The 25,445-nt window shown below is 35.3% G+C and overlaps 1 protein-coding gene across 2 annotated transcripts in view; it reads right to left on the bottom strand.

Annotated features, from left to right (window-relative positions):
• The window catches only part of HIKESHI (heat shock protein nuclear import factor hikeshi), a 34,164-nt gene extending 9,094 nt beyond the window's left edge, over positions 1-25,070 (bottom strand). Inside the window, exons 1-2 of one of the 2 annotated variants that reach the window (XM_074304673.1) lie at positions 24,643-25,070; positions 18,913-19,150 (exon numbers count right to left, since the gene is read on the bottom strand). In XM_074304673.1, the coding sequence (XP_074160774.1) occupies positions 18,913-19,150; positions 24,643-24,672 (268 nt within the window). In that variant the 5' untranslated portion in view covers positions 24,673-25,070. Of the gene's footprint in view, positions 1-18,912; positions 19,183-21,977; positions 22,057-24,642 lie in introns of those variants that run through there. The other variant, XM_074304674.1, reaches the window with a different exon arrangement.
• Between the last annotated feature and the right edge of the window lie 375 nt (positions 25,071-25,445).

Raw genomic sequence — 25,445 nt, 5'->3', positions numbered from 1 at the left:
ACAGTAATCTCTGAAAGAACAGGGAGTCACAAAACCAAAATCAATTTGTATCACAAGAGGGAGAGGCAATTTCAAAAATGGAACAGAGGTATCCAAATTCTCCTTTATCACAAACTTTTATTTCAAAAGAGATGACAGAGTTGTTCTTTTAAAATTCCTTTTTAATGCTTACTTTTCTTTCTTGAGAGCATAAAAGTTTTGAAAAACTAGTACATAAAATAGCACTCTAATTTTTAATACACAGAAGCATAATGTGGAAACGAGTGGGGAAAAAAATACTTCGAAATTGTTTCCAACATTCTTGCACTATCTCACAATAGTACCTCTAAAATAAAGTTAAATGACATAAAAAATTCAATTGTAATTCAAGTTTAAAAAACCCGGGTTCAGTGAGAAAACATGGGTCATATCTCTCTCACTGGAACACTACAACCAAAAGTTAAGATTGTACACATGGACTTCTAACACCAATATATTCTACTGTTGCTTTTTAATTTCATCATCTTGGGACAAGTACAATCATGTATTATTAAGAGTATTATGGACACAATATAAAGGATCTTTAAAGCTAAACATAAAAACAAATACTTTTATGATACATCTATCTTAATCTGAACTAATGTCCTACTCCCCCACCTGCTCCTCCAATCTTGGCCTCTTCTGTTTCCCATCCTTCATACAATTTTCCATTGTAGATGGCACTTGCGCTGCCCCATCTGGAACTCTCCCTGCCTGAGACATTGAGCCATTTCCTCTTTGTATCTTGAGACACTTTACAAATAGTCAACCTACAGAGAAAAGGAAGGTTTTAGGTTGAAAGCTTTTAGGGTATGAAAAAATATGTGGATGTTGTTTTTATGAACTCTTCAAATATATCTCTCTGCATGGATAAGATCATTGCAGAGGGAGAGTTCAGGTGTTAGAAGATTATAGTCATCTAGACAAAAAAACAAATAGGATGTATTAGGCAACCATGTATATTGCTTCAGTTATGAATAATGAATAAGACTTTTTCCTATTTAAATTCTGAATAAAAAGTTTTGAAATTTTTCTTATTTCTGGATTTCATTATTCTATGATCTATGATTTGGTCATAACAGAAGGAAACCTAAAATTGATAGTTTTTGGCTTCTCATATTCAACATAGATATGGGAAAGATGTTTAAATTAAACAGACTTATAAGTTTGCATACCATTTCAATTCTAATTGGATTTTCAAGTTTGATAATAGTTTTAGTAGCATGCCTTGTATGTAATACTACTTTCTAAAATTTCTGACATAATAATGGATTAAAGTCCCAAGCCTATGACAAAATGTCAAGTATAACAAAAGTCAAAATTTGATAGAACTGATATCACAAAATCTAGAAAATACTTTGGTATTGATAGAAAACTTATTTTAGTTTCTAACTATAAGTTTTTCTTAGTTTATGGAATGGCAAGTGGTACAAAGTAACCTTTCAAATTCCATTTCTTCATGGGTGTCATTAATAAAATTGAAGCTACCCTGCCACTGAGAAAATTGCCAGCATAAAAGAAAATCCTCATGGTAAATTTCATCTCAGTTCCTGCACAGTTTACACCAAAGCACCAAGTAAACTATCTGACTTGCTTTTGCCATTCGACCTAGTAGATCTGGAAAGAACTGAAGGACCAGCCAGCCAGGACATTCTGTAATACTTTGTTGATTCTTCCCACAAAGGTCAAATACCATCAAATTTCATAACAGTCATCTGATAATTTTAGCAGTTCCAGAACTTCAGGAATTTGCTAACATTCACCACAATTTTAATATACGACCAAAGGGTGAGACTGTACCATGGTTATAAATTAGCCCTATAAGGCTTTCCACTAAGATTTGAGATGTATAAGCCTACCAGATTTAAATCACAAAGTTTCAGATCCAAAACAAACCTCTTTATTCAAGCAAATTTTAGAGCAAAAATAGTAACAGGACCTGTAATTTCAACAACATAGAGAATTCCAAAATAAGGAAGACTCTTACCAATGCAGGTTGACACTTTCTGTGCAGTCTAATCTCTAAGAGAAATGCCTAGAGCAAAGAAAAGGGAAATTACTTGCTCAAGGTCACATAACCAATAAGTTAAGAGAACTTGAGCCCAAGTCCAGTTGGCTCTAGAGTTAGCTGTGTAGCTATCATACTAAGCTGACTCTTACAACCATTATACTTAAACTAATTTTATAAGCAAACATTAAATACATCATATCCCAAAAGTTTTAGTATATCTTTAAATCAAAGTTTATACAGATGATACTCTTCTTTGAAGCAACTTATAAAAGCAAATTAAATTTCGAAGATAAATGATCATATTTCCTTACTAATTCTTAACTAGTCACAGAATAATTTATTTCCACTTTATTTCTAAAATGGTAGAGGAAGCACAAGGGTTGAAATAATCTTTTAGTGTCCACATACATTTCTTGGTTTCAGACTTCAAAAACCAATGATTGTTACTCTCTGCTTCCATAAGGTCTACTTCATTTACTGCAAAGGGTCCTGAATTTTTGTGATGACAATCTATTATACTTCTCATTTGAAATCTAAAGATTAGTAAAGAATATAGAATATCATAAAAAGTTCTTGTTTAAAAAGTAAGGCCTTTAAAGGGGGTGGGACTCCGGGATTCTGTTGCACGCCCATCTTCCAAAGGAAAAACACCAGCAAGCCAAGGGAATAAAGGCATGGTGGGATTTACAAACTCATAATCAGCCAATTTAAGATCTCTACCTGAGGGGATCTTCTTTACCTTAATTTACATATGATTCTGGTAATTAAAAAGCTTTACAGTAATCACTATAAGAGCGGAGAGAAAAAGAGTAGTAGTTAATACAAAGAGACTAAGACCTTTGTAGAAAAAGAACCACCAGGGATGGCAGGAGACAAAGGGACAAGCATGAGCTATATAAGAACAGAAGCCGATCACAGTGGCATTATGAAGGAGTAATGCCTATATATCCCAAGGAGATCAATACCTAGGAGAAAGGTCTCATCTATACAAAAATATTAATAGCAGCACTTTCTATAATAGAAAAGAAATGTGGGCAGCGGCTGCAACTAAGTTGATGAAACTGTAGGGCTCTGGAATCAAAGAACCAGAATTTAAACCTGCCTTTGTCACTTACCTCCTATGTGGTCTTGGGTAAAGGAAGGGAAAGGTGGTAGAGAAGAGTTGCTGGTAAGATGACAGTGACAAGAGAATTATATCAACAAAACATTCTTTAAAAAGGAGAAAAAGGGAGATTCTAAGCAAACAAATAAAGACCAAGCCTCCTGGGCCTTGAGGAATGCCTGGAAAATAACAAATTCCTGAATCAAGTGGAAAATTTCAGAATTAAAAAGAAACTATAGATAAGGGACAGAACTATGATGTAGTGAGACAAACCCAAAACATGACTTTCGGTCACATAGTGAATTAAGACTGAGTATATCCATGGTGGAAAGGGTTTACTCTCTAGTGATCCTTAATACTTTCCTCTTTTAAGGATAGCCCTCAATCCCAGGTTAGCACTATAGATTTGAAGAGCTGTATTTTTCCTCAAGGAGATGGGAATCAACAAAGGGCTGCCATCCTCTGTAACAACCCTGTTTTCCCTGTTTGTTTGTTTTTTTAATATGATTTCTTTTGGGAAAAGATGAAGCTTATGTTAAAAATAAGTTTTATTATCATCTGAGGATTTTTAAAATAACTATATTCTTTCTGACAAAAAAAGAAAAACCTATGCTTCTAACAAAAGGACTCATTTCAATCTGAAAGATGCCTAAATCATATAAATTAAAATTCATATCATAGATGTAATCCCAGTTTGTTTTCCAAAAATGCTAATGAAACAAATAATTATTGTCTTTCACATTTAAACTTCAAATACAACACATACATCATACCTGGAACTAAAGACACACTTGCTATAAAAACCATAACAAATATGAATATAAATGTTCAGTTAGTAAAATTATGTTGCATGAATGTTAAAAGGCAAAATTGCCATTTATTCTGAATTTCTAATGACTGTGGAATTCCTTTCTCTAAAATTCATATCCCCTCCACTCCTTATTTATATATGTAAACAACTAATTCTACAAGTTTTCCTCTGGCAGTATTATCTTGAGGAAACCAATGAGCACTTGGGTTATCCATCTATTATTTTTAATACAGGATCATTTTGTTTTATCTCTTGTTCTCATATGCATCCTTAATATCTTTTATGCATAAATTATATTACAGCTTACTTATAATATTAACCATTTTAGTTCACTTGCAGTTTAGATACTTCAGAAATTGTATATTATAGTTGCTGCCATACGACATCATTGGGAAAACATTTGTTTTTAAAAGTTTTGCTTGTTTGGAACTATGCCCAAAGATAGGGTATGTATGCTGGAGAGATTATATAAAAGGGAAAAGGACTACATGTGCAAAAATGTTTGTAACAGCCCTTTTTGTAGGGGCAAATAACTGAAAGTTGAGCGTTTATCAGTTGGGGAATGGCTGAATAAATTATGGTATGTGAATGTAATGAAATATTATTGTTCTATAAGAAACAATCAGCAGGATGACTTCAGAAAAGCTTGAAAAGACATGAACTGATTCTAAGTGAAGTGAGCATTACCAAGAGAACATTGTATACAGCAACAAGAAGTTTATGTAATGATCAACTGTGATAGATTTGGCTCTTTTCAACAATAAGGAGATTTAAGGCAATTCCAATAAACTTGTGATGTAAAGTGCCATCCAGAGAGAGAACTATGGAAACTGAATATGGATCAAAGGATAATATTTTCATCTCTTTGTTGTATGTTTTCTTTTTTCTCTTTTTCAATTTTGATCTCACTTTTCTTGCACAGCATGACAAATATGGAAATATATTTAGAAGAACTGCACATATTTAACTTACATTTGAATTGCTTGCTGTCTTGGGGAGAAGGGAAACTGGGAGAAAAATTTGGAAAGTTAAATGTTGAAAACTATATTTGCACGTTTCTGGAAAAATACATTACTATTTTAAAAAAATAAAAGGAAGCACTCTGCTCTAAGAGTGAGGATTTTTAAAATCAGTAAAGGATAAATAAAGTTTTGCTTTGATAGTCTAGTATTACTTATATATAGTACCTGTTCAAAACAACTATGCAGATGGACTAACAAGATGGCTTTTATCAGTCTGAGGAATGCTCATTGTTCATAAGACAGTTTTTTCAGTGTTGGTTGAAAAATTAACAAAATATCATCTCTGAATAAAAACATTTAGAGAATTCTATTATTTATACTTTTTGTGTTAATACTTTCCAGGACCAAGGTAAGTATATAGTTCTCTATTTTATGCAACAATGAGTCAAAATACCAAGTTATTCAGTAGACACATTACATAAGCACAATCTTGCCCTATTTTTATAATATATTTTGAAGACACTTGGTTTCATGAGAACCTTCAACACTGGATTTTATTCAATGATGTAAACTTTTTAAAAATTCAATAAATAAGGGATAATGGAATGACATTCTCTATACCTTATTTATAAATGCATAAATTTAAGAATTGGAAGAGACAGAGGCTATAAAAATGCGCTGTTCCTGACATTTTCAGTTTCCCTTTTTAATAAAATTCAGTTAATAAGCATTTATTCATAAGTATCTATGCCCTCAGAACTGTGTATCATCTAGGATCTTTTACATTCTTTTAGAATCTTCCCTTCTTTGAGTTTCTATTGCTTTTTTGAATTATATACAAATTCTAACATGTTTATCTGGTTTAAGTTGGTTCTCATGCCAAGCTCTCTTTGGAGTCACTCTCTCCTCAAATGCCTTTCACTCTTTCTTGAGATAACTGCTTATGAATTGACACTGTCACTTTCAATAAATTTGTACTCTATGGTGTCTTTGGCTCTCACGTCCTTACAAGGAGATAAATATTTAAGGGATAAGACATGTTATGAGTTTTCAACCTCCTCACTGTTCAGTTTTTCTAAAGTTATCGGTTTGAATCAATTATTTTTATCCATTTCCCCAAGTCAATAATCTGGTTAAATAAATCCAAGTAAAATTAATATTTCCATGCACGATGTCCTGTCATCATTATTTATCTTTTAATTTGGCAAATATAAACTTTAATCCAATTCTTTTACCCAGAATAATAATTATTCTAATACATTATGAGACAGCAGACTGAGCTGATGATGAATTATATCCACATCACTTCCAATCTATAAATAGTCAACTTTATTTTTAATGATATTTTTGCTCTTGTCACATTCATTTTTCAATTCTTTTTTCAATATTCTTAGTAACATGAGCATGAGACTCCTGAATAGTGTACAGGTTACTAGCTGCTTTAATTTCTTGAACCCAAACTACTTTTATAGTGAGATGTCAACAGGGATGTGGTTCAGCTTTCTAATTATTATGCTAACTTACTGGTTATAAAACAATGACTATACATTAAAAATCTTTATTGGATCAGATATGTGATTTATAATATATGAAATTCCTGGTGAGGAAAAATCCCTCTTCCAATGCAGATCAGCAACTGTATTTCAAATTATATAGCTACCTATTTAAGGCAATGTGAGGTTAAATGTTGCCCAAGGTCATACAGCAGGCTTAAGGGGAAGAATTTGAAACAATATCTTCCTGACTTTTCAGATAGATGTAAAGTCTTTCCATCCCATTAAACAGATCAAATATATGTATAATTTTAAATTGTGTTCCTTAGTACTTTTCTGACCCCAAAGTCCATCACTGTCAGAGAAGCAAGAGTCCAAAAGATCCATTTGTATTTCTAAGGATCAAAATATCTGAAAATATAAATTATGACTCTACAGCCAACCTTGATACTTAGGTAAGCTGATCAAAAGCTGACAGCATGAATCATGCATGACAAGAAGCCATTTCAGTGTAAGGTAACTACATAGAATCTATGCTTCACTTTAAGCTTCAAGAATTTAGAGAAAACTCTACAAAATAAACTCTCCATCTACAAATATATTTTCTACCATATCATCTAAACTTTATTAGCCAATCAACAAGCATTTATTATTTATGTTTATTATAGTGGCCAAGGAAAACTGGGGAAACAAAGAAAATGTAAAGAGTCCCTGCCCTCAGGGAGGAGTGGACAACATAGAAATGAAACCATAAAAGATAAAGGATAGAAGAAAGGTAATCTTAGAAAAGATCATACTAACACCTAAAACTAAAAGAAACCAGGGATTTTAAATCAGTGACTGGAAGGAAAATATTTCAAGCTTGAGGAAATCCAGGGCAAAGGCATAGAGATAAGAATTTCCACATCACCAATAAATGTATAGAAAGTAGTAGATGGGAAAAGATAAGAAAGAACCAATTAAGAGTTTTAAATGCCAAAGGAGTATATTTGATCCTGAAGGCAACAGGAATCCATAGAGTGAATTGAGGGGCAATGATGATGACATGGTCAATTCTGTGTTTTAGGAAAATCATTTGAGAAGCTAAGTGAAAGATGAATTAAAATGAAGAGAGACTTTAGGCATGGAGGCCCCCTAGAAGATTTCTGCAATAGATCAGGTAAGAGCTTGATAAGAGTAGGAAGTAGGCTGATAGTTGTATGAGTGAAGAGCCATGTGAAAGATGTAAAGAAATTTAAAAATTTGGAAAAAGACTGACAATGGGGTAAACAAGATAAAGAAGTTCAGATGATGTAGAGAATTGTGGGGTGAGTGGAAGGACAGTGGTGCTCTCAACAATGATTTTGAAGTTCAAGAGAGAGAAGAGTTGGGGGTACCCAGGGAAGAGACATGAAGGAATTCTTTTCGGAACATGTTGAATTTGAGATGCCTGTAGAATATCCAATTTGATAGGTTCAACAAGCAGCTGGTATACACAGAGTTCTGGAGAGACTAGGGCTAAATATATAGATCTAGTAATCATCTTCAGAAAGGTAGTAATCAAACCCTTGGAATTTGATGACATCACCACATGAGAAATAATATATTGGGGGTAAAGAAGGCCCAGGATGAAGCCTTGAAGGACACTCACATTTAGTGGGCATGACACAGATGAAGAAACAGTAAAGGAACTTTAAAAGGATTTGAGACAGAAGAACGAAGATTTTCCAGAGAAAAGTGATCAACAATGTCAAATAAATCAAAAGAGATCTGTAAGGGGTTAGAACTGAGCAATGCACTTGGATAATGAAGCACGTGAGACTAATTGCCAATTGGACAGTTCCCTCTTAACTTGTTTGAAGGTTGACCCTCCCCAGCTGTTCTGGGCTGACTTGATTGGTGGGACAAAGAGGGAGAAGTGACATGTGTGGGAGGAGTAGGAGGAGGAAGAGGAAATTGAGACGTTGACACTGAGTCAGTCTCTCTTGGCGTTTGAGGGAGGAAGGTGTGTGTGAGATTGCTAGACCTAACCCCCTGACCTTGACCGTAAAAGATCAAGAATAAAGACATTCAGTGATCCTGACTCCAGCTGATTTCTGGGAAGACAGAGTTCCATCAAAGATCAAAAAAGGAGAAAAGGAGGGAATAAGCATTTATATCGTGTCTACTAAGCACTTTTACAAATATTATCTCATTTGATCCTCATAACAACCATGTGAGGTGGAGGCTATATTTTCTTCATTTTACAGTTGAAGAAAATGAGGCAAACATGTTAAATGACTTGTCCAGATTTAACTCAAATCTTCCTAACTCTAGACCCAATACTCTACCCATTGTACCACTCAGCTATCTCTAAAGGATTTGAATCCTCAAAAGTAAAAAGATTAGAAAGGACTATGTTCAATTAAGAGATAACTAATAATTTTGGAGAAAGCAGAAGTCAGATTGAATTAGTGGAAAAGAAGTACAGGGGTTGACTACAGATTTTCTCAAGCTTAGTTGAGAAGGACAGGAGATATATAGGATGTGAGTATCTAATGAAGGTTGGGATTTTTTATAAGACTTGAGAGATTTAAATATTTATAGACAGTAAGGAAAGTACCAATATATAGGGAGAGATGTGATATTAGACAGAAAATGGGGATAAAGGTGGAGTAGAGAGCTGAAGTCAGGAGGGGATGGAATAATAGCAATCTGACCTAGGTGAACAGAACCATCTCATTATCAGACACTGGAATGAAGATAAGATAGTATGAAACGAAGTCAAAGGAATTAAGATAAAGAAAGGGATAAAAAGAGGCTTTCAGAAGATGGTCTCAAATTTTCAGTAAGGTATGAAGCAAGTTTCTCAGCAGAGAAGGAGGCAAAAGGGAATGATATGGGTTAATTGAAGAGAAAAGTTTTGAAACAGCTATTGTGATAGATTAAGGAATCAATTATGGGGGAGTAGTAGCACAACATGCTATGATAAACATCCAATTGAGATTAGCTAGCATAAATTTATAGTGAATCTAGTTAGCACACATACTTTCATAATATCCTCTGTTTTGTTCAGGAGCACAGGAGTAAAACAAAGGCAGCAGATGGGAGTTAATGCAGGGCTACACTTTGATAAAGCATAATCCCAAAAAGACAAGGGAGCAAGAAATTCACTGAAAGGATAAAAATTTGAAACCCGTATGATAGAAACTATGTACAGACCAACATCTCATACCATATACCAAAACTTAAGCTCCAATTAAATACATGACTCAAATATAAAGGGTGACATCATAACACAGAGAAGCAAAGGAGAAATTACCTTTCAGATCTATGGATCATGGAAAAGTTCACAACTAAGCAAGGGATAGAGTGGATCATAGGAGAGAAAAGAGAAATTTCTATTACACAAAAATTTTGCAGAAGAAGAAAAATATTTACAGTATACTTTTCATAAAGGTCTGGTTTCCAAACTATATAAGGAAAAGATTAAAATCTGTAATAAAAACTACTTCTCAACTGATAAATGGTGAAAGTATATGAATAGTTTTCAAAGGAAGAAATCCCTTCTATTCAAATCTATATTAAAAAATGCTCTGTTTTAGACTTTCAAATAATAAATATCCTCCCTCAATCCTAGTTCCTCTATATCCCACTCCAGTTCTGCTTATCCCTTCTGCTTTTCCACCTGGAATGCCTGCTAACTAACAAATTTGCTTTTCTATATCTAAACCTTTTCCTTTCTCACTCCTTCCATCTTGTGACACTCATATGAGACATGGTTCTCTCTGATGATGATGCTACTTTGCTCTCTAGACTTTCTAGTACTTTCACTCATACTTCAAATCACTGGACTGAAGGATTATGTTCTCAGTACTAAACACCTTGATGGATTTCTTATTTCCTTAATTATCCATGTAATTCGCATTATCTTTCTTATAAACTTCTTAAACTATTCATTTCGAAAACCAACTAAGGAGATTACCAACATTTTAACTTTCTTATCTGATCAGAGCTATAAGAAGGAGAGCGTATGACCATATATATAATATACCCAACACTTTCCCAAACATCCAACTCAATAATTTTAAGTGAAGATTCCTTTCTTTGGCTTATTTATCAAAACATCAGAGCCTAGAATATGTTTCATTTATATCCTTTCTCTTCCATTCATTACCAAATCCCTAAATCTAGGCCATTACTATTTCAAGCCTGTATTATTGCAAAAACTAATCAGCCTCTTTGCCACCATACCACAATCTGGTCTATCATACTTTTCCACCATTATCTCATACTACTCCCCCAAATATAACCCCAGATGGTTCTTTCACATTTTCCCAAAGAAATCATTTTTATCTCTCCAATTCTGAATAATCTTCCTGTCCCCACTCTAGATACACATATTTCATAAAGCTTTTTCTATAATTAGCTCATTTTGTTTTTCATCCCTCAGAATTTCTCTGGTACTCTTTTTCTATAGCATTCATTTTGGCACTTAACTTTATCTTATATTGTTACTGAAATATGTTAAATTTCAAGGCCTCATCTCTCAGCAAAGCTGCCAGCTTTTCAAAGGCAAGGAATCTGTAAAATCATTTTCTTACAAATACCACCACTGCCTTGCTAAGAACACATATTCAATAATGACTAAATGAAAAACAAGATACACCAAAAAGAATGTACTTCAATCATACTACATAATTTTTCTCTTTGTTATGCATGAAATAGAAGAGAATAATAAATTTGTTGGTATCTCCAGCAACTTTTGTTTCATATTTGCTTTTTAATGGCACATACAAGTTAAATATGACCATAGTTGGAGAGATTTACATGAACTGATGCTAAGTGAAGTGAGTACAACCAAGAGAACATTGCTGTGCACAGCAACAAGATTATGTGATGATAGACTAGACTCTTTTCAACAGTGAGGTCATTCCGGCCAATTCCAATAGACTTGTAATGGAGAAATCCATCTGCATCCAGAAAGAAGACTATGAGGACTGAATGTGAATCATAAAACAGGATTTTTACCTTTTTTGTTATTGTTTTCTTGCTTGTTTTTTCTCATTTTTGTTCCCTTTTGATCTGAATTTTCTTGTGCAGTATGATAAATGTGGAAATATCTTTAGAAGAATTACACATGTTTAACCTATATTGGATTACTTGCTATCTAAGGGAGGGAAGAAATGGAAAGGGAGGGAAAAAATTTAAAACACAAGGTTTTGCAAGGGTGAATACTAAAAATTATGTTTGTATTTTGAAAAATAAAAAACTATTACTTATTTAAAAAGTGACCACAGCAAAAATAACTACTTATGATATTTAAGACAATTTATAGAATATGACATGTTTTTTAAAAATTGCTATGAAATACCTCATTTTGTAAAAATGATATGTTTCTGAAAAGCTAAATGGAAATTCCATTGTACAAAATGACTGTACAAATAGGGGACTAAGAAAAGGTTTTCTTCAGAAGGTGGGATTTGGGCTAATTCCTGAAGGAATCCAAGGAAAATAAAGGTGGAAATGAATGAGAAGAATATCTTAGGCAGAACAAACCAAAGCAAAGGTACAAATTCTGGGCACAAATGATGATATTTGAGGAACTGCAAATAAGCCAGTGTGGCCAGACTGTATAGTGAATGAAGTTATGGAGGGGAGCAGAATGTAAAAAGGCTTAAATAGCCCCAAAAGAGAAGGATATAATCAAAAATGTCCTCAAAAGAATTGCAAAATGTTCCTATATACATTTAAAAAATACTCCAAATTATTAATAATAAAGAGAAATGCAAATTAAAACAACCTTAAGATTTCATTTAATATTCAGCAAATTGGGAAAGATGACAAAAATTATAATAATGTTGCAGGGGGTGTAGAAAAGTAGACACACTAACAAACTGTTGGTAGAGGTGTGAAACGGTACATGATTTTAGAAAGCAATTTGGAATTACACAAAGTGACTAATGTCTATACCTTTTGAACCTGAGATTATTTCTAGGATTATGCCCCCAAAAAGCCAATGATAAAGAAAAAAATCCTGGGATACTAATGTACTGTTGGTGAAGTTAAGAACTAATCCAACCATTTTAGAGAGCAATTTGGAACTATGCCCAAAGAACAACCAAACTGCATACTCTTTGACCTAGCAATACCACTAATACATCTGTATCCAAAAGAGATCATAAAAAGGGGGAAAGGACCTATGTATAAAAAAATATTTATAGCAGCCCTTTTCATTGTGGCAAAATATTGGAAACTGAGGGGATACCCATCAATTGAGGAATCAAGCAATGACATATGAATGTAATAATAATTTCAGAAAAACCTGGAACGATTTGTATAAATTGATACAAAGCGAAATGAGAAGAACCAGAAAAAGAATGTACACAATGTCAGCAACACTGTGTGATGATCAACTGGACTGACTCAGCTCTTCTCAGCAATACAATAATCCAAGACACAAGGGACTCACAAAAGAAAATGCTATCCATAAGACAGATATGAACTGATGGATATTTTTTTCATTTAATTTATTGTTTCTTGGTGTTTTTTTTTTTCATTTTGATCCATTTCTTCTTTCACAACTGTGATTGATATGGATATGTTTTACATGATAGCACATGTATAAACTATATCAAAGTTCCTACCATCTTCAAAAGAAGGGAAGGGGGAGGAAGGGGGAAAAAATTGGAACTCGAAATCTTGTAAAAAAATAAAACAACATACTAAAAATCTTCTTGAATGTAACTGGGGAAAAATAAAATAAAATAAACCAGCAAGAAAAAAAAAGAAAAAAGTCCCCATGTACTCTAAAATATTTATACTTTTTTTGTAATAGCTAAGAATTATAAAAAGTATCATATGGGAAATGCTCAAACAACTATGGTACGTGAATGTCATTGAATATCTGAGTTGTAAGAAATGATTTATGTGATAAAAACAGACATAGAAAGATCTGGATGAACTGAAGCAGAGTAAAGCAGACAAGAAAACAATATATACAATATATAAAACAATATGAAACCAGCATGGTCAGAGAAGGTGCTACATTCTATGTGCAAATAACAGTAAATGGAAAAAACACATCAAAAAAAACAAAAGTGGAACAAAAGTATAAAAATCAAGTGGGATTTGAATGAAGAGAAAGAAGATACTATCAATATACCCATTCATGGATGTGAGAAGTCCACAGGTGTTATAACACTGCATGCATTTTTGGGCTTTTTCTTCTTTTTTTGTTTTGTTTTGTTTGTTTGTTTTGGCTGAGGCAATTGGAATTAAGTGACTTGCCCAGAGTCACACAGCCAGGAAGTGTTAAGTGTCTGCGCTCACATCTGAACTCAGATCCTCCTGACTTCAGGGCTGATGCTCTATCCATTACACCAACTAGCTGCCCCATTTTCAGGCTTTTTCAGTTTATTATAAGTTGGGCCTGTTTCTCCTCTAAAAAATACTGTCATAATGACTCTTTAGGAAAGAATTGGATACTATGGTTATGTAAGAAATAGAAAATATAAATTAAAACCAAAATTTAAAAAATAAAGACTAATGGTAAGGTAAGGTAAGACCTGGTCACTTCACATGACAAACAGAGGCATTTATATTTGACCCTGGAGCTTATTAAACAGGGAGTGATAAGGGTAGACTGCTCCTTTAGAAAAATCTCCTTTGTAACTGAGTGGAGAGTAGACTGAAGAGAGGAGAGATTTGGGGCAGGGAAAACAAATAAAAAGTTATTATATTAGTACAAGCCAGAGGGAGCAAAGAAAGACAGAAGGAAGGGGGGGGGAGAAGAAAAGGAGGAAGAGAGGGAGGAAGGGAAAGAGGGAAGACAAGAGAGAGGGAGGAAGTGAGGCAAATAAGTCACTTGTGCCTGAGGTGAAATTCCTCAAAATTTTATCTAAAAATCTAGCAGAAAAAGCATGGACCTGGTTTTGAATACCAATCCTACTACTTTCTAGTTTGACACTGAACAAATGATTTAACCCTGTCCCCAGAGATCATACATCACAGAAGGTTACTATGAGAATCAAATCAAACTACATTATGTACTGACATTCTTATAAATGGTAAAATGTTAGTCTAAAATAAGGTGGTATTACTATTATAGTCTTCCTGAATAAAATTTTTAACTATATAGTAGTCATCTTTGATTCCTCTCCCCTTTATCCACCAAATCTAATATGTATTTTTGTTCCTTTATTTTATTCCTCAAACTTAACCTTTTTTTTATATTTTCAGAGATAGCATACCATTCCAAGTTAAAATACAGTCCCTATATTATTGCAGTATTCTACCAAACTGGCAATCCTGTCACTAACCTCTTCTTTCTCTCTAACACAGAGAAGAAAAATAAATTTCTTAAATGTTTTGCCCATATAATTTTATCAGTATTTCACAGTAACCTCCAATCTTCTCTCAGCCTCAAAATTCAGAACTTGCTATAAGGGCCTCCTTTCATACTTAATAGTAATCTTTTGGGCATTTCAGTCCAATTTGTGATATTAAATTAATTCACAACTTTTTAAACACCACTGCATGCTAAATTATAGGAATACAATGAGAAAATCAAACCTACTTGTCATCAAAGATGTTACATTCTTTAGTGGGAAACACTGTCCAGTTGTGACCAACTTATTATGACTCTATGGCTCATAACACAACAGGCCCTTCTATCCTCCACTCTCTCTCAAATCTATCCAAGTTCATGTTTATTCTTTCCATGATACTTCATTCTCATCCTCTGTCATTTCCTTTTTCTTTTGCCTTTAATCATTCCCAACATCAAGGGTTTTTCCCAATGAGCCCTGTCTTCTTATAATGTGACCAAAGTATTTAAGCTTCAGCATCAATATTTGACTACCCAGTGAGTAGTCTGAACTGTTGACTGTTAAGGCCTCCTTGCTGTCCAAAGTACTCTCAAAAGTTTCCTCTAGAACCACAATTCTAAAACATTGATTCTGCTGGAAAAACCATAGCTTTGACTACATTGACTTTTGGCAAGGTATTATCTCTATACTAAAAAAGTATATTATCCAGTTGCCATAGTTTTCCTTCCAAGGAGCTAATTTCTTTTAATTTCATGACTACAGACGCTGTCTGCAGTGATCTTTGAGCCCAAAAATATAAAATATGACATTGCTTACATTTCTTCTCCTTCGATTTGCCAGGAAGTGATGGGACCATTGGCCAAGATCTTAGGTTTGTTTATGTTTAACTTCAAGCTAGCTTTTACATTCTCCTCTTTCATCCTTAACAAGAGGCTTCTTAATTCTTCTTCACTTTCTGCCATCAGAGGGTACTGTCTGCATATCTGAGAATAGATATTTCTCCCAGCAACCTTAATTCCAGCTTTTGATTCATCCAGCCTGGTGTTTCACATGATGTATTCTGCATATAAGTTAAATAAGGTGAGGAGAAGGAACATTGATAATGAGATTGACACACGCATTGCCAGAGCTAGCTCAGTGTTTGGTAGGCTCTGACAGAAAGTCTGGGGGAGGAGAAGCATTACACTGACTACCAAACTGATGGTTTACAGAGCCGTTGTGTTGACCTCATTGTTGTATGCCTATGAAATCTGGACAGCATACCACCGCCATGTCAGTAAAATGAATTGCTTCCATTTGAATTGTCTTAGGAAGATCACTTGGCAGGGTAAGATACTGAGGTCCTTTCTCAAACTAAACTGCCAAGCATTCCAACTCTGCTGCAGAGAGCACAACTCTGTTGGGCTGGCCACATTGTTTGAATGTCAAATATATGCTTGCCAAAAAGATTATTTGGAGAACTCACACAGTGCAAGTGCTCACAAGACAGTCAGAAAAAAAATACGAGGACACTTAAGAATGTAAGAACTGATTGTATGACATGGGAAACTCTGGCACAAGACCACCCAGCATGGTCAGAGAAGGTGCTACATTCTATGTGCAAAACAAAATTGAATTAACTCAGAAGAAATGCTAGATGCACAAAGTTAGAGTTCACCCTAAATGTTCAAAAGGCCTATTTGTGTCTGACTTGTGGCAGAGCATTCCGAACTCATGTCGGTCTGATCAGTTATAGTCAGACACACTGTAACTTGACTCTAATCTAGTGATGTCATTTGCTCCTCTTCAAGAACAAAGGACAACCAACCAACCAAATAAGGTTGACAATATAGGGCCTTATCTTACTCTTTTTCCAATATTAAACCAATGGGTTAGTCCATGTTTAATTCTAACTTACTCATTGGCTTGCATACAGGTTTCTCAGAAGACAAGTAAGATTATCTAATATTCCCATCTCTTTGAGGACTTGTCTTATTTTACTGTATAATTCTTTTGTGTATTCTTACCACCTCTTCATCATCTTCTGGAGCCTATAAGTCAAAAATTACAAATACACATATACTACAACCAGCAATTGAGTAACAGGTAGATTTTGCTGCCTAGACTTTAATGTCAATTCCCCAAAATATTTGCCCACACTGATATCCTTGGCTGAATTCAGCTAATGTACAAAATATACAGAGCATACAAAACTAGAAATGACATTATAAGGCTTCAAAGTGTAAATATAATCCAAATTCACTCAAATTAATTTTTAATATACTATTTCCAATTTCGAACATTGAGTTTGCTCTTTTATCAGATATTTGAGGTTAAATATTTACTCCCCTTTTAAGAAAATTTATACACTTCAAGCCACTGGAAGACAATTTTATGTTCTTGTTTTATTTCTATATATCACTGAACAAAACTTAGAATAGGATTGTTTCCCTGGAAGAAAGCAAAAGGCTCTAATCATATTACGACAGAAACAATATTGTGGAAGATAATTTAGAGAAAAAGACAAAAAAAATTTCTTTCCATCTATCATTATTTAAATTAAAATGGCAACCTAAATTTTTACTTCACTGAACAAAAGTTTCTGGGAAACACAATTGTAAATAATAATAAAAACAGATCCCAATGCAAAACAATAGCTGAAAGCAAAATTAAATTATCTATTGATTTAATTCATTTGGACTAAATTTTCTTCAGATTAGCTGAGAAATTATCATGAGTATGTCTGACCTCATATTGTTCTCCATCCTCAACTAGTTATCAAAGGAAAACAGACAAAAGATGAAAGATGGCCTTTTTGTGGTTTAGAATTCTTTCAAATTTCTGAGATACAAAGGACAAAGGGAGAGAGAATAGAAAGATCCTGATATTAAAATATCTGAATGTTGGAGTTAGTGGAAAGAGAGAGAGAAAAAGAGATATACTACCTGATACTAAAGTTTCTGAGCAAGAGTAGGATAAGGGGGAAAAGGAGTGCTGATTGTAAAATTGATAAGTAAAGGCAGAAAGGGAGTAATATTTCTACTTTCAATCCCCTGGAGCCTTAGGATATAGATAAACTGCTAAAGATATAGACCATGGTTAGCTTAGAGAAGAGAAAAAGACTGTGTATTCAAATATCTGAAGGGATACCATGGGATATCAAGAGGAATTTGACTCATATTGCATAGATCCAAATGTCTGAAATAAGATCAAATAATGCAAATTAGAAAGAGGCAAACCTCCTAAAATTTAGAGCCATGCAAGAAAAGTGGAGTAAGTCACACTGAAAAGTAGGTTACCATTCACTTGAGGTCTTCAAGCAGACTGCATGAATACTGATTGGGAGTGTGAAAGGACTATTTTCCCAGATACCCTCTGTAGATTAAATAGCCTCTAAATCTCTTCCATCTCTGAATTCTGTGCCTTTTGTCCCAAAAAAAAAAAAAAAAAAAAGTGTATCTGGCTAGGCTACAAAGTTTTCTATATTCATGTACAAATACACACACAAACTCACAAAACATATTCAACACTATATAATAATTATGCTTTTGGTGTTATCTTCATGAATGAGCATCAAAAAGACGGATATCTGGTCAGTAATATGCCCAAAATTGAATACAAATATTGAGCCTATAAAAATACTCATTCCTATTCCTCAGGAAAACTTTCATTTTCAGCTCTCTAGGATTTAGAAGATGATTGGGAAATCCTGAAGTTTTCATACTGAACAAGTAAATGATCTGCCACAGTATAGGAGTTTTGTGCCCTTCTCAGAGGTTCAGCTCATTATGATGCCACAAAATTAGCAGTCCATCAGAAGTCAGAAACCCTAAGCTCAAGTTCCAGCTTTGTCACTAATTTTTGGTATGACCTTGGGCAAGTTACAATCTTCCTAAACTTGATTATTCACATGTAAACCAAAAGTAATGAAATGTACTATTCTTTTTTTTTTTTTTATTATCTTCTCCAGCATTTACATTTTCAGGATTGATAAAGGGATGTTTCAAGATCATAGGAAACTTAAGTTTGCACTCTGACATGGAGTTGTCATTGTATCTCATCTCAGTTTAATCTCATACCTCAGAAATCAACAATTTAAATTGTGAAGTACTAAATGCCTGATTTACCTTTTGATTTTTTCCCCAATCTATTTATTAAAATACCACTGAAAAAGGGAACTTCTTTAAAGTCACACAATGTTTATGAAAGAATATGAAATATTTAAATGTAGAATTGTATAAAGCTTACCATATTTAAGACCTGAAATTTTGAAGATGGCACTTGGTTTCCCATTCGTGACAAACCCCAAGAGTTGCCATACTGGCATTCCACTTGAATCAGGATATGAAAAGTAGACTGATCCTCCCATGCCATCAGGAAATGGGACTGTTCCCAGCATAAACACCACGACATGGTTGATACTTTGATAATCAGGTAAGTCAAATACAAATTTATCCTCTGCCACTTGCTGTGCAACTGTTTGCACCTAGAAAATAAAAAATTCTCAGATGAAAAAGTCTGTGAGCTTCTGGAACCCTTAACTATTCAATGTAACACAATTAACTGTGTCACCAGGCATAGTCACAGCCAAAATCTTCTGGCCAGTTTACCATTCAGATAATAGTTACCATATATATTATATATGGATTAGCAATTTTCAAAGAATTATAACAAAATAAAAATAGATTTAACACTACAACTGCTCACTCCCGCAAAAATGTCTCTTTTAACACCAATTTTCTTCCAATGATGCTATCAAAAATTGCCACAATCTCCAAAGAATCAAAATCACATATAATGCATCTTTTTCTGGTAGATGTAGAATAACTTGTGAGAGAAGTAATCAACAATACCAAAAACATGTATGATCAGAAATGGAACAAGACTGAGACATAACAAATGGACAATCAGAATGCTAGGTTGGTACCCTCTCCCCAGATAGTAAAAGAATTTAAAGAAACATAACTTTCTCCCCAGTGTAAGAATAGATCCTCTACAAAGAATTTATCAGAACACATGTATAAGAATCACACAGCTATGATGCCATAAAAGATTATAATCTGTTATCAATTGAAGAATTACCCACTATACCAACTATAAAATGTTTTGATACTATTAAGAAACAATCTTTTATAAATTTTAAGAAACTCATACATAAAGACAACGCAGTAGTCTCCAACCATCCACTCAAAACCAAAATCAAATTGTCTATTATTAATTTCTAGAGGTTCTACTTATATTAAATATAAATATATTATGAGCAACTAATACTGTTCAGTGAAGGTTATTTGATAATCTGGTCATCAAAGATTAGATAAAGGGAGGGAGAGGAAAAAGCATTGATAAAATATAAAAATACCAGTTTTACAATCTGATGATTCCTGAATCTAGCTTTGCCACTTACTAGCCACTAACAAATCATTCTGAGTTTCATTTTTTCATCTATAAAAAGTTGTTAATTTGTGTAATAACTAACTCAAAGGGTTGTGCTAAATATCACACTTAACAAATGATATATAAATTTAGCAAAGTATTATCATTATTATCATTAATTTGACATTCCATTATTTCATCAGTATGGAGACTCCTTCCACTGATGCTTATTCTAATCTTCTGGCAGCTTAGTAGGTTTTCAGAAGTTGTTATTATTATTATTATTTTTTAAATACCATGTAGTCAGCTCTTCAGTAATAAGCCTCAGCGAACTCAGTCAATCTTCCAGCAACAACCATCAATGAGTATTAACAAGTCATCCCAAAGTTCTGCACTGCATCAGTTTTTGCCAGGAACTGTGCTGGGTGCTAGGGCAACAGAGATCACCCCTTCCCATCATAAAAGTCCCTTCCATGAAAAAGCTTATATTTAATTAGGAGGAAACAGTATAAACATAGATGAGTAAATAAGTAGAAAGCAACTTCAGAATATTGTGAGGAAACAAAACTTATGAGGGAAGCAGGAAAGCCTTTTTATTAAAGATGACACTTAGGTAGTACCTTGAAGGGAGCTAAATGTTCCAAGGCTGAGATGAGAAAGAAGGGCAGTCCAAGTCTAAGGGGCAGTGAAGACAAAGACAAAGAGACAGAAGATGGAATGTTATATACAGCATAACATAGCATAACATAAAATATGACAGGAATTAGAGAAACATGTTATTAGTTTAGAAAAATAGGTTGGAAATAGATTTACCTTTAAATAGAAAAAAAAAGAATTAATAGTTTACCCAAAAGGTAAGAGAGAGCCACAGAAGTTTCCTGAACATGAAAGTGACATGGCATATTAATTTTATAATAATTAATTTGGCAAATGTATAGAGAAGAGAAATGTATAATGGAGAAGAGAGGATAAATGCAAAAAGATCAACTGGTAAAGTACTAAAATAGTCCAGACAAAAAAGAGAATTAGAAGGCTTGAATTAGTCAAAAGTAGCTGTTTGAATAAAGAGAAGGGAATAGGTGTGAAATGCTCTGGAAGTAGAAAAGTTGTTTGTCCTTCATTCTCAGAGAGGACCAGTGATATCGGGAGGTTGAGCTCTTGACTTGCAAGTGAACTGTATTTAAGTGAGTGAGGTTGTGCCCTTTCTTCTTCGGAGCCATCTGGGCCCAGTGGTAAAATATAGATCAGGACAGCTAGAGATGGCCCTGGATGCAAATGGGAGAGCTTGGCCTTTTTAAGCTAAGATCTTTCCCAGGTCTCAGCTTATGTGAGGCAATACCCACTCAGTAATTAAAGAATAGGTAATATTTGAGGCAAAAGATGACCCAATTTGACTTCTCAAAAGAATCAGTCTGGAAGGGGAAGACCCACAGAGTTTCTGGCAAGAACAGAAACGATTTCTATTTACATTCACTCGGAGTGAACAAAAGAGGCTCAGGCAGAGTCCAATTATTGGCCAATTAATGAGAGTCAAGTAGAAATGACAAGATTTGGAAAATTCCAAGTTATCATGGGGGTGGAGGAATGACATGTTTAGGTCTCCTGAGTTGTAAATATGGGTGACTAGCAGAAACAGGGGACTCAAAAGGAGGCTGGGTTTGGAGGAAAGTTTTGGATACATCAAATCTGAAATGTCTATGACATCTATCAGGAAATTACTGTTATACAATTACAGTCCAAAAAGAGATGAAAATTGGGTGTACATATTTGGAAGTCATCTGCATAAAGATTGGGAGCTAATGCGATTACTGAGAATAAAGGGAGCCCAAGGTAGACATCTAGGCATACCAACATAGAGGGTGCAGGGCATGGATAACAATTCTGCAGAAAAGACTAAGAAGTAGTGGACAGGCACTAAGTGGACCAGGATTGAAAAATACCATAAAAAAATTAATAAATAAAAACGCTGGGAGAAAAGAATATCCTGGAAGAAGGTATCATTAAATTCTGCAGAAAATGAACACCTGAAAGGACACAGATTTAGCAACAAAGATCACTGGAGACCTTGAACAATCTCGTAAAAAATTAGTTTTAAAGGACTGAAAAACAATTGAGTCAAAAAGTGGATGCAATAAAGGTAGATAATTTTTTATAGTACTTTGGCTATGAAAGGAAAAGACAGATGTGTGATTATAGCTTGAGGTGACAGTGATCTTTCAAGTGAAGATTTACAAAGGGGATAGAAGGTTTAGGACAAAGAATGGAAGAGGGAATGAATGACCAAAGGAGTAAATAATTTCCTGCAGCAGGGAAGAAGTGAGATCAAAAATAGCATATTTTTGCTGAAAAGAAATTTGATGAAAGAAAGGACAAGTAGATTTGAGGCATAGAATCGAGGCTAGTGAGAGGAAGAAAGCCTGATTTTTTTTTTTTTCAGCAAGGTCCTAAGAAGACTTGAGGAGGGGATACTGAAAGTTCTTTGAGGAAACAAGATTTGGAGTTGTGGGACTACTGTAGAGAGTTGATATAATCAGGAAAGAGTAAATTGTCTGGCCCCAGTTGCCAGTAGCCCAAGTCACTGAACACAACAGCTTCTTCCCACATTCAGCAGCACTGGAACAGAAGTGGAGAAAGCTGATCATGGGAATAATCTAAAGTTAAAATTTAGAAATGGGATAAACTTGGGCAGGAAAAAGAGAAAGAGATTCAAGGTAACTCATAGTAGAAAACGGAGTTGGAAGATTACACGATGTAAGCTACATAAGGGTGGGTGTCGTTTCATCCATCTGCCTACCAGTGCTAGGAACCTAGTAGGTACTTAATAAATGCTTGATTGTAACATGTAACATGAAGAAAATGAGACCTGGACAAAGATGTACTTGGGAATGCAAAGCAGGGGATATGCTTGGAACTGATATTGAGAATAGAGAATAAATTACAAAGGAAAACAAAGAATAACAGCAAGGACAGGAAATTAAATTTCAGACAAAGTTCTTCTACTCTGATAAATATCTGTCAGATCATGTACTCGGCTACAAACCCTTTTAGAATCCAGTCACCTGAATGCCACAATGAAATATCTGGGCAGGATTTTGGTACAAGATTATATCCTAAAGAAATTATCTAATTGTGAAAAGAATGTCAATTCTATCAGAATTTATGGTTCTTCTCCTCCCCAAATTTTGTATTTACTTATCCATAGCTCCTTGAGGATAAACAGTAAAGTATTCGTTTGTATTTCCCCAGTACCTACCGCATTTCTTTGCAAAGAGGAGGACCTTAATTAAGTTATAGTGACTTGGCTCTGGGGTAGTCCATAGAATACCACATGTAGAGCTTAGAAGATCTGGAATAAAATCCTATCTGAGACACACTTGGGCTGGAAGACTATGGACAAATCACTTAACTTGTAGGAATTTCAATTTCTCTAAAATGCAAATAATATCAGTAGGCTCAAATGGGGCAAAGATATGCCAAGTGCTTTGCAAACTTTCAAAGGTAAAAAAAAGTCAATCATTATTATAGGTGTTCAATATTCAAACAGGACTTCAGCCTTATTTATCCCCTTTTTAAAAAATCAAGTTTACACCACCATTCCGTTCAAAGAACTATAATTTCTAAAAGAGGAAGGAAGAATGTGCAGGCCAGGTTCCACTTGCAAATCCCATCAAACCCAGATAAGTATCACCTCCCCCATTTTACAAGTGAAGAAAGGAAAGCTCAGAGACGTTAAGGCAGGACCTGAATTCTGACCCTCCCCACTCTAAGCCAACACTGCCTCCCGGAACTAAGTTTAAGGCAGCGAGATTTTCTATCTACAAGGCCCAGATCTTAAAAGTACTAGATTGACACAACAATTTTTTTATCCATAAAGAAAATACAGATAGTCTTTTAAAATTTTTTCAGTACAATTTTTATGATCAATTGATACATTGGGTCCTTCGAGTGTTAGTTTATACTATTTTTAGTTATTATTTCCTTTGTAATCCCATCTATTTTACATATGTATTAAGCCCCCACTCCCCACGTGCCGGGCACTGTGCTGGGCAGCTGCTAGGGCCACAAGGGCAGGGAAGGAAAAGAACCCCCGGCTCCTGACAAAGTTCCAATAAGCAAGGCAGGCGGGTTCAGCGCCAGGCGCTGGGGTGGTCACAGATGCAGGGCTGCTCCTGCTCCCCTCGAGGCCCGCGGAAGCAGACGTGTAAGGGCGGGGACCAGGAATGACAGCTCTGTGTGTGTGTGCATGTATACATGCGCCCGCACCCCTTCACACACAGGGAACCCTCGTGACAACATGAAAGTGGTCCTAGGAGGACCTGACACAAGTGCCGAACAAGCTGTACATTACACACACTACACATGCGCACACTCGTTCGCGACCTACATTAAATACATGTATCCCGTTCCACATTACACACTCACTACATGTCACATGCACGTGCACACTACACAATCACACGCGGGGGCACACACATTTACACACACAGCTTTGGTCCCAGGCGGTCAGGATTGGGACTATTCCTCTCCTTCCCCAAGGGAGGATCCCTCAGGCTCGGGGCTGCCCCGCCCACCCTCATAGTCCCTCTACCAGTTCCACTCCCTTACCAGCCTCCCGGCCACCAGACAGCCGAACATGGCGGCAGCGGCGGCTCCTCCACGGAACGGGAGCGAAAAAAGCCCCAGGAGATTGGCAAAGGCGGTGACGGCGGCGGCAGCTGCAAGGGCCGCAAAACCCGCGACGTTCTTTCTCGCAGGAAGTTTCCAGAAGGCGCAGCCACCCTCCAGCCGGCGAGCTACATAGCTATCAAGCCGTCCCGCTGAGGCGGTGTCTGACCTGCAACCTCTGACCTACGCTCGTAGCCCCCGCCCCTTACCCAGCTGGGGCCAAGCGCTTCCGGGGACGGGGCTAGACTCCTCATAGGTGCCGAAGCAAAGTAAATGCGAGAACGCACACACTGAGAGACATATACACACACAACACACACACACACAAATAGACACAGACAAAGGAAAAGAGAGAACATATACACAAACACACGTAGGTGAAACTACAAATCCCAGCATGCAGTTTTTCTCGTACTCCCCGGCAGCGGAGGCAATGCATGCTGGGATTCGTATTCTAGAAAACGAGTGGTACCCGTAACCTCGTCTGGAAATCCCGGGATACTGAAAGATTCTCGGCTTTGTAGCTCATCTCTAGGATGTTTTACAACCTGTTTCGTATCTTGAACTTCTTTGGCAGTTTGATGGAGCTTATAGACACCTCCAAAAAATATTTTAAAATATATATAAGACAAAGAACTATAAAAGAAATCAATTATATCGACAATTTTAAAAAAATGTAAGAAGTTCAAGAATTCCACGTCAAGAATTCCTAACCTAATCCGACGGTCTCATTTTATTAATAG

This window comes from Sminthopsis crassicaudata, chromosome 3, assembly GCF_048593235.1.
Source record: "Sminthopsis crassicaudata isolate SCR6 chromosome 3, ASM4859323v1, whole genome shotgun sequence".
In the NCBI taxonomy this organism is placed as follows: Eukaryota; Metazoa; Chordata; class Mammalia; order Dasyuromorphia; family Dasyuridae; genus Sminthopsis; species Sminthopsis crassicaudata.
Note: the sequence above shows the minus strand (reverse complement) of the source record. Positions and strands in the feature narration are given on the sequence as shown.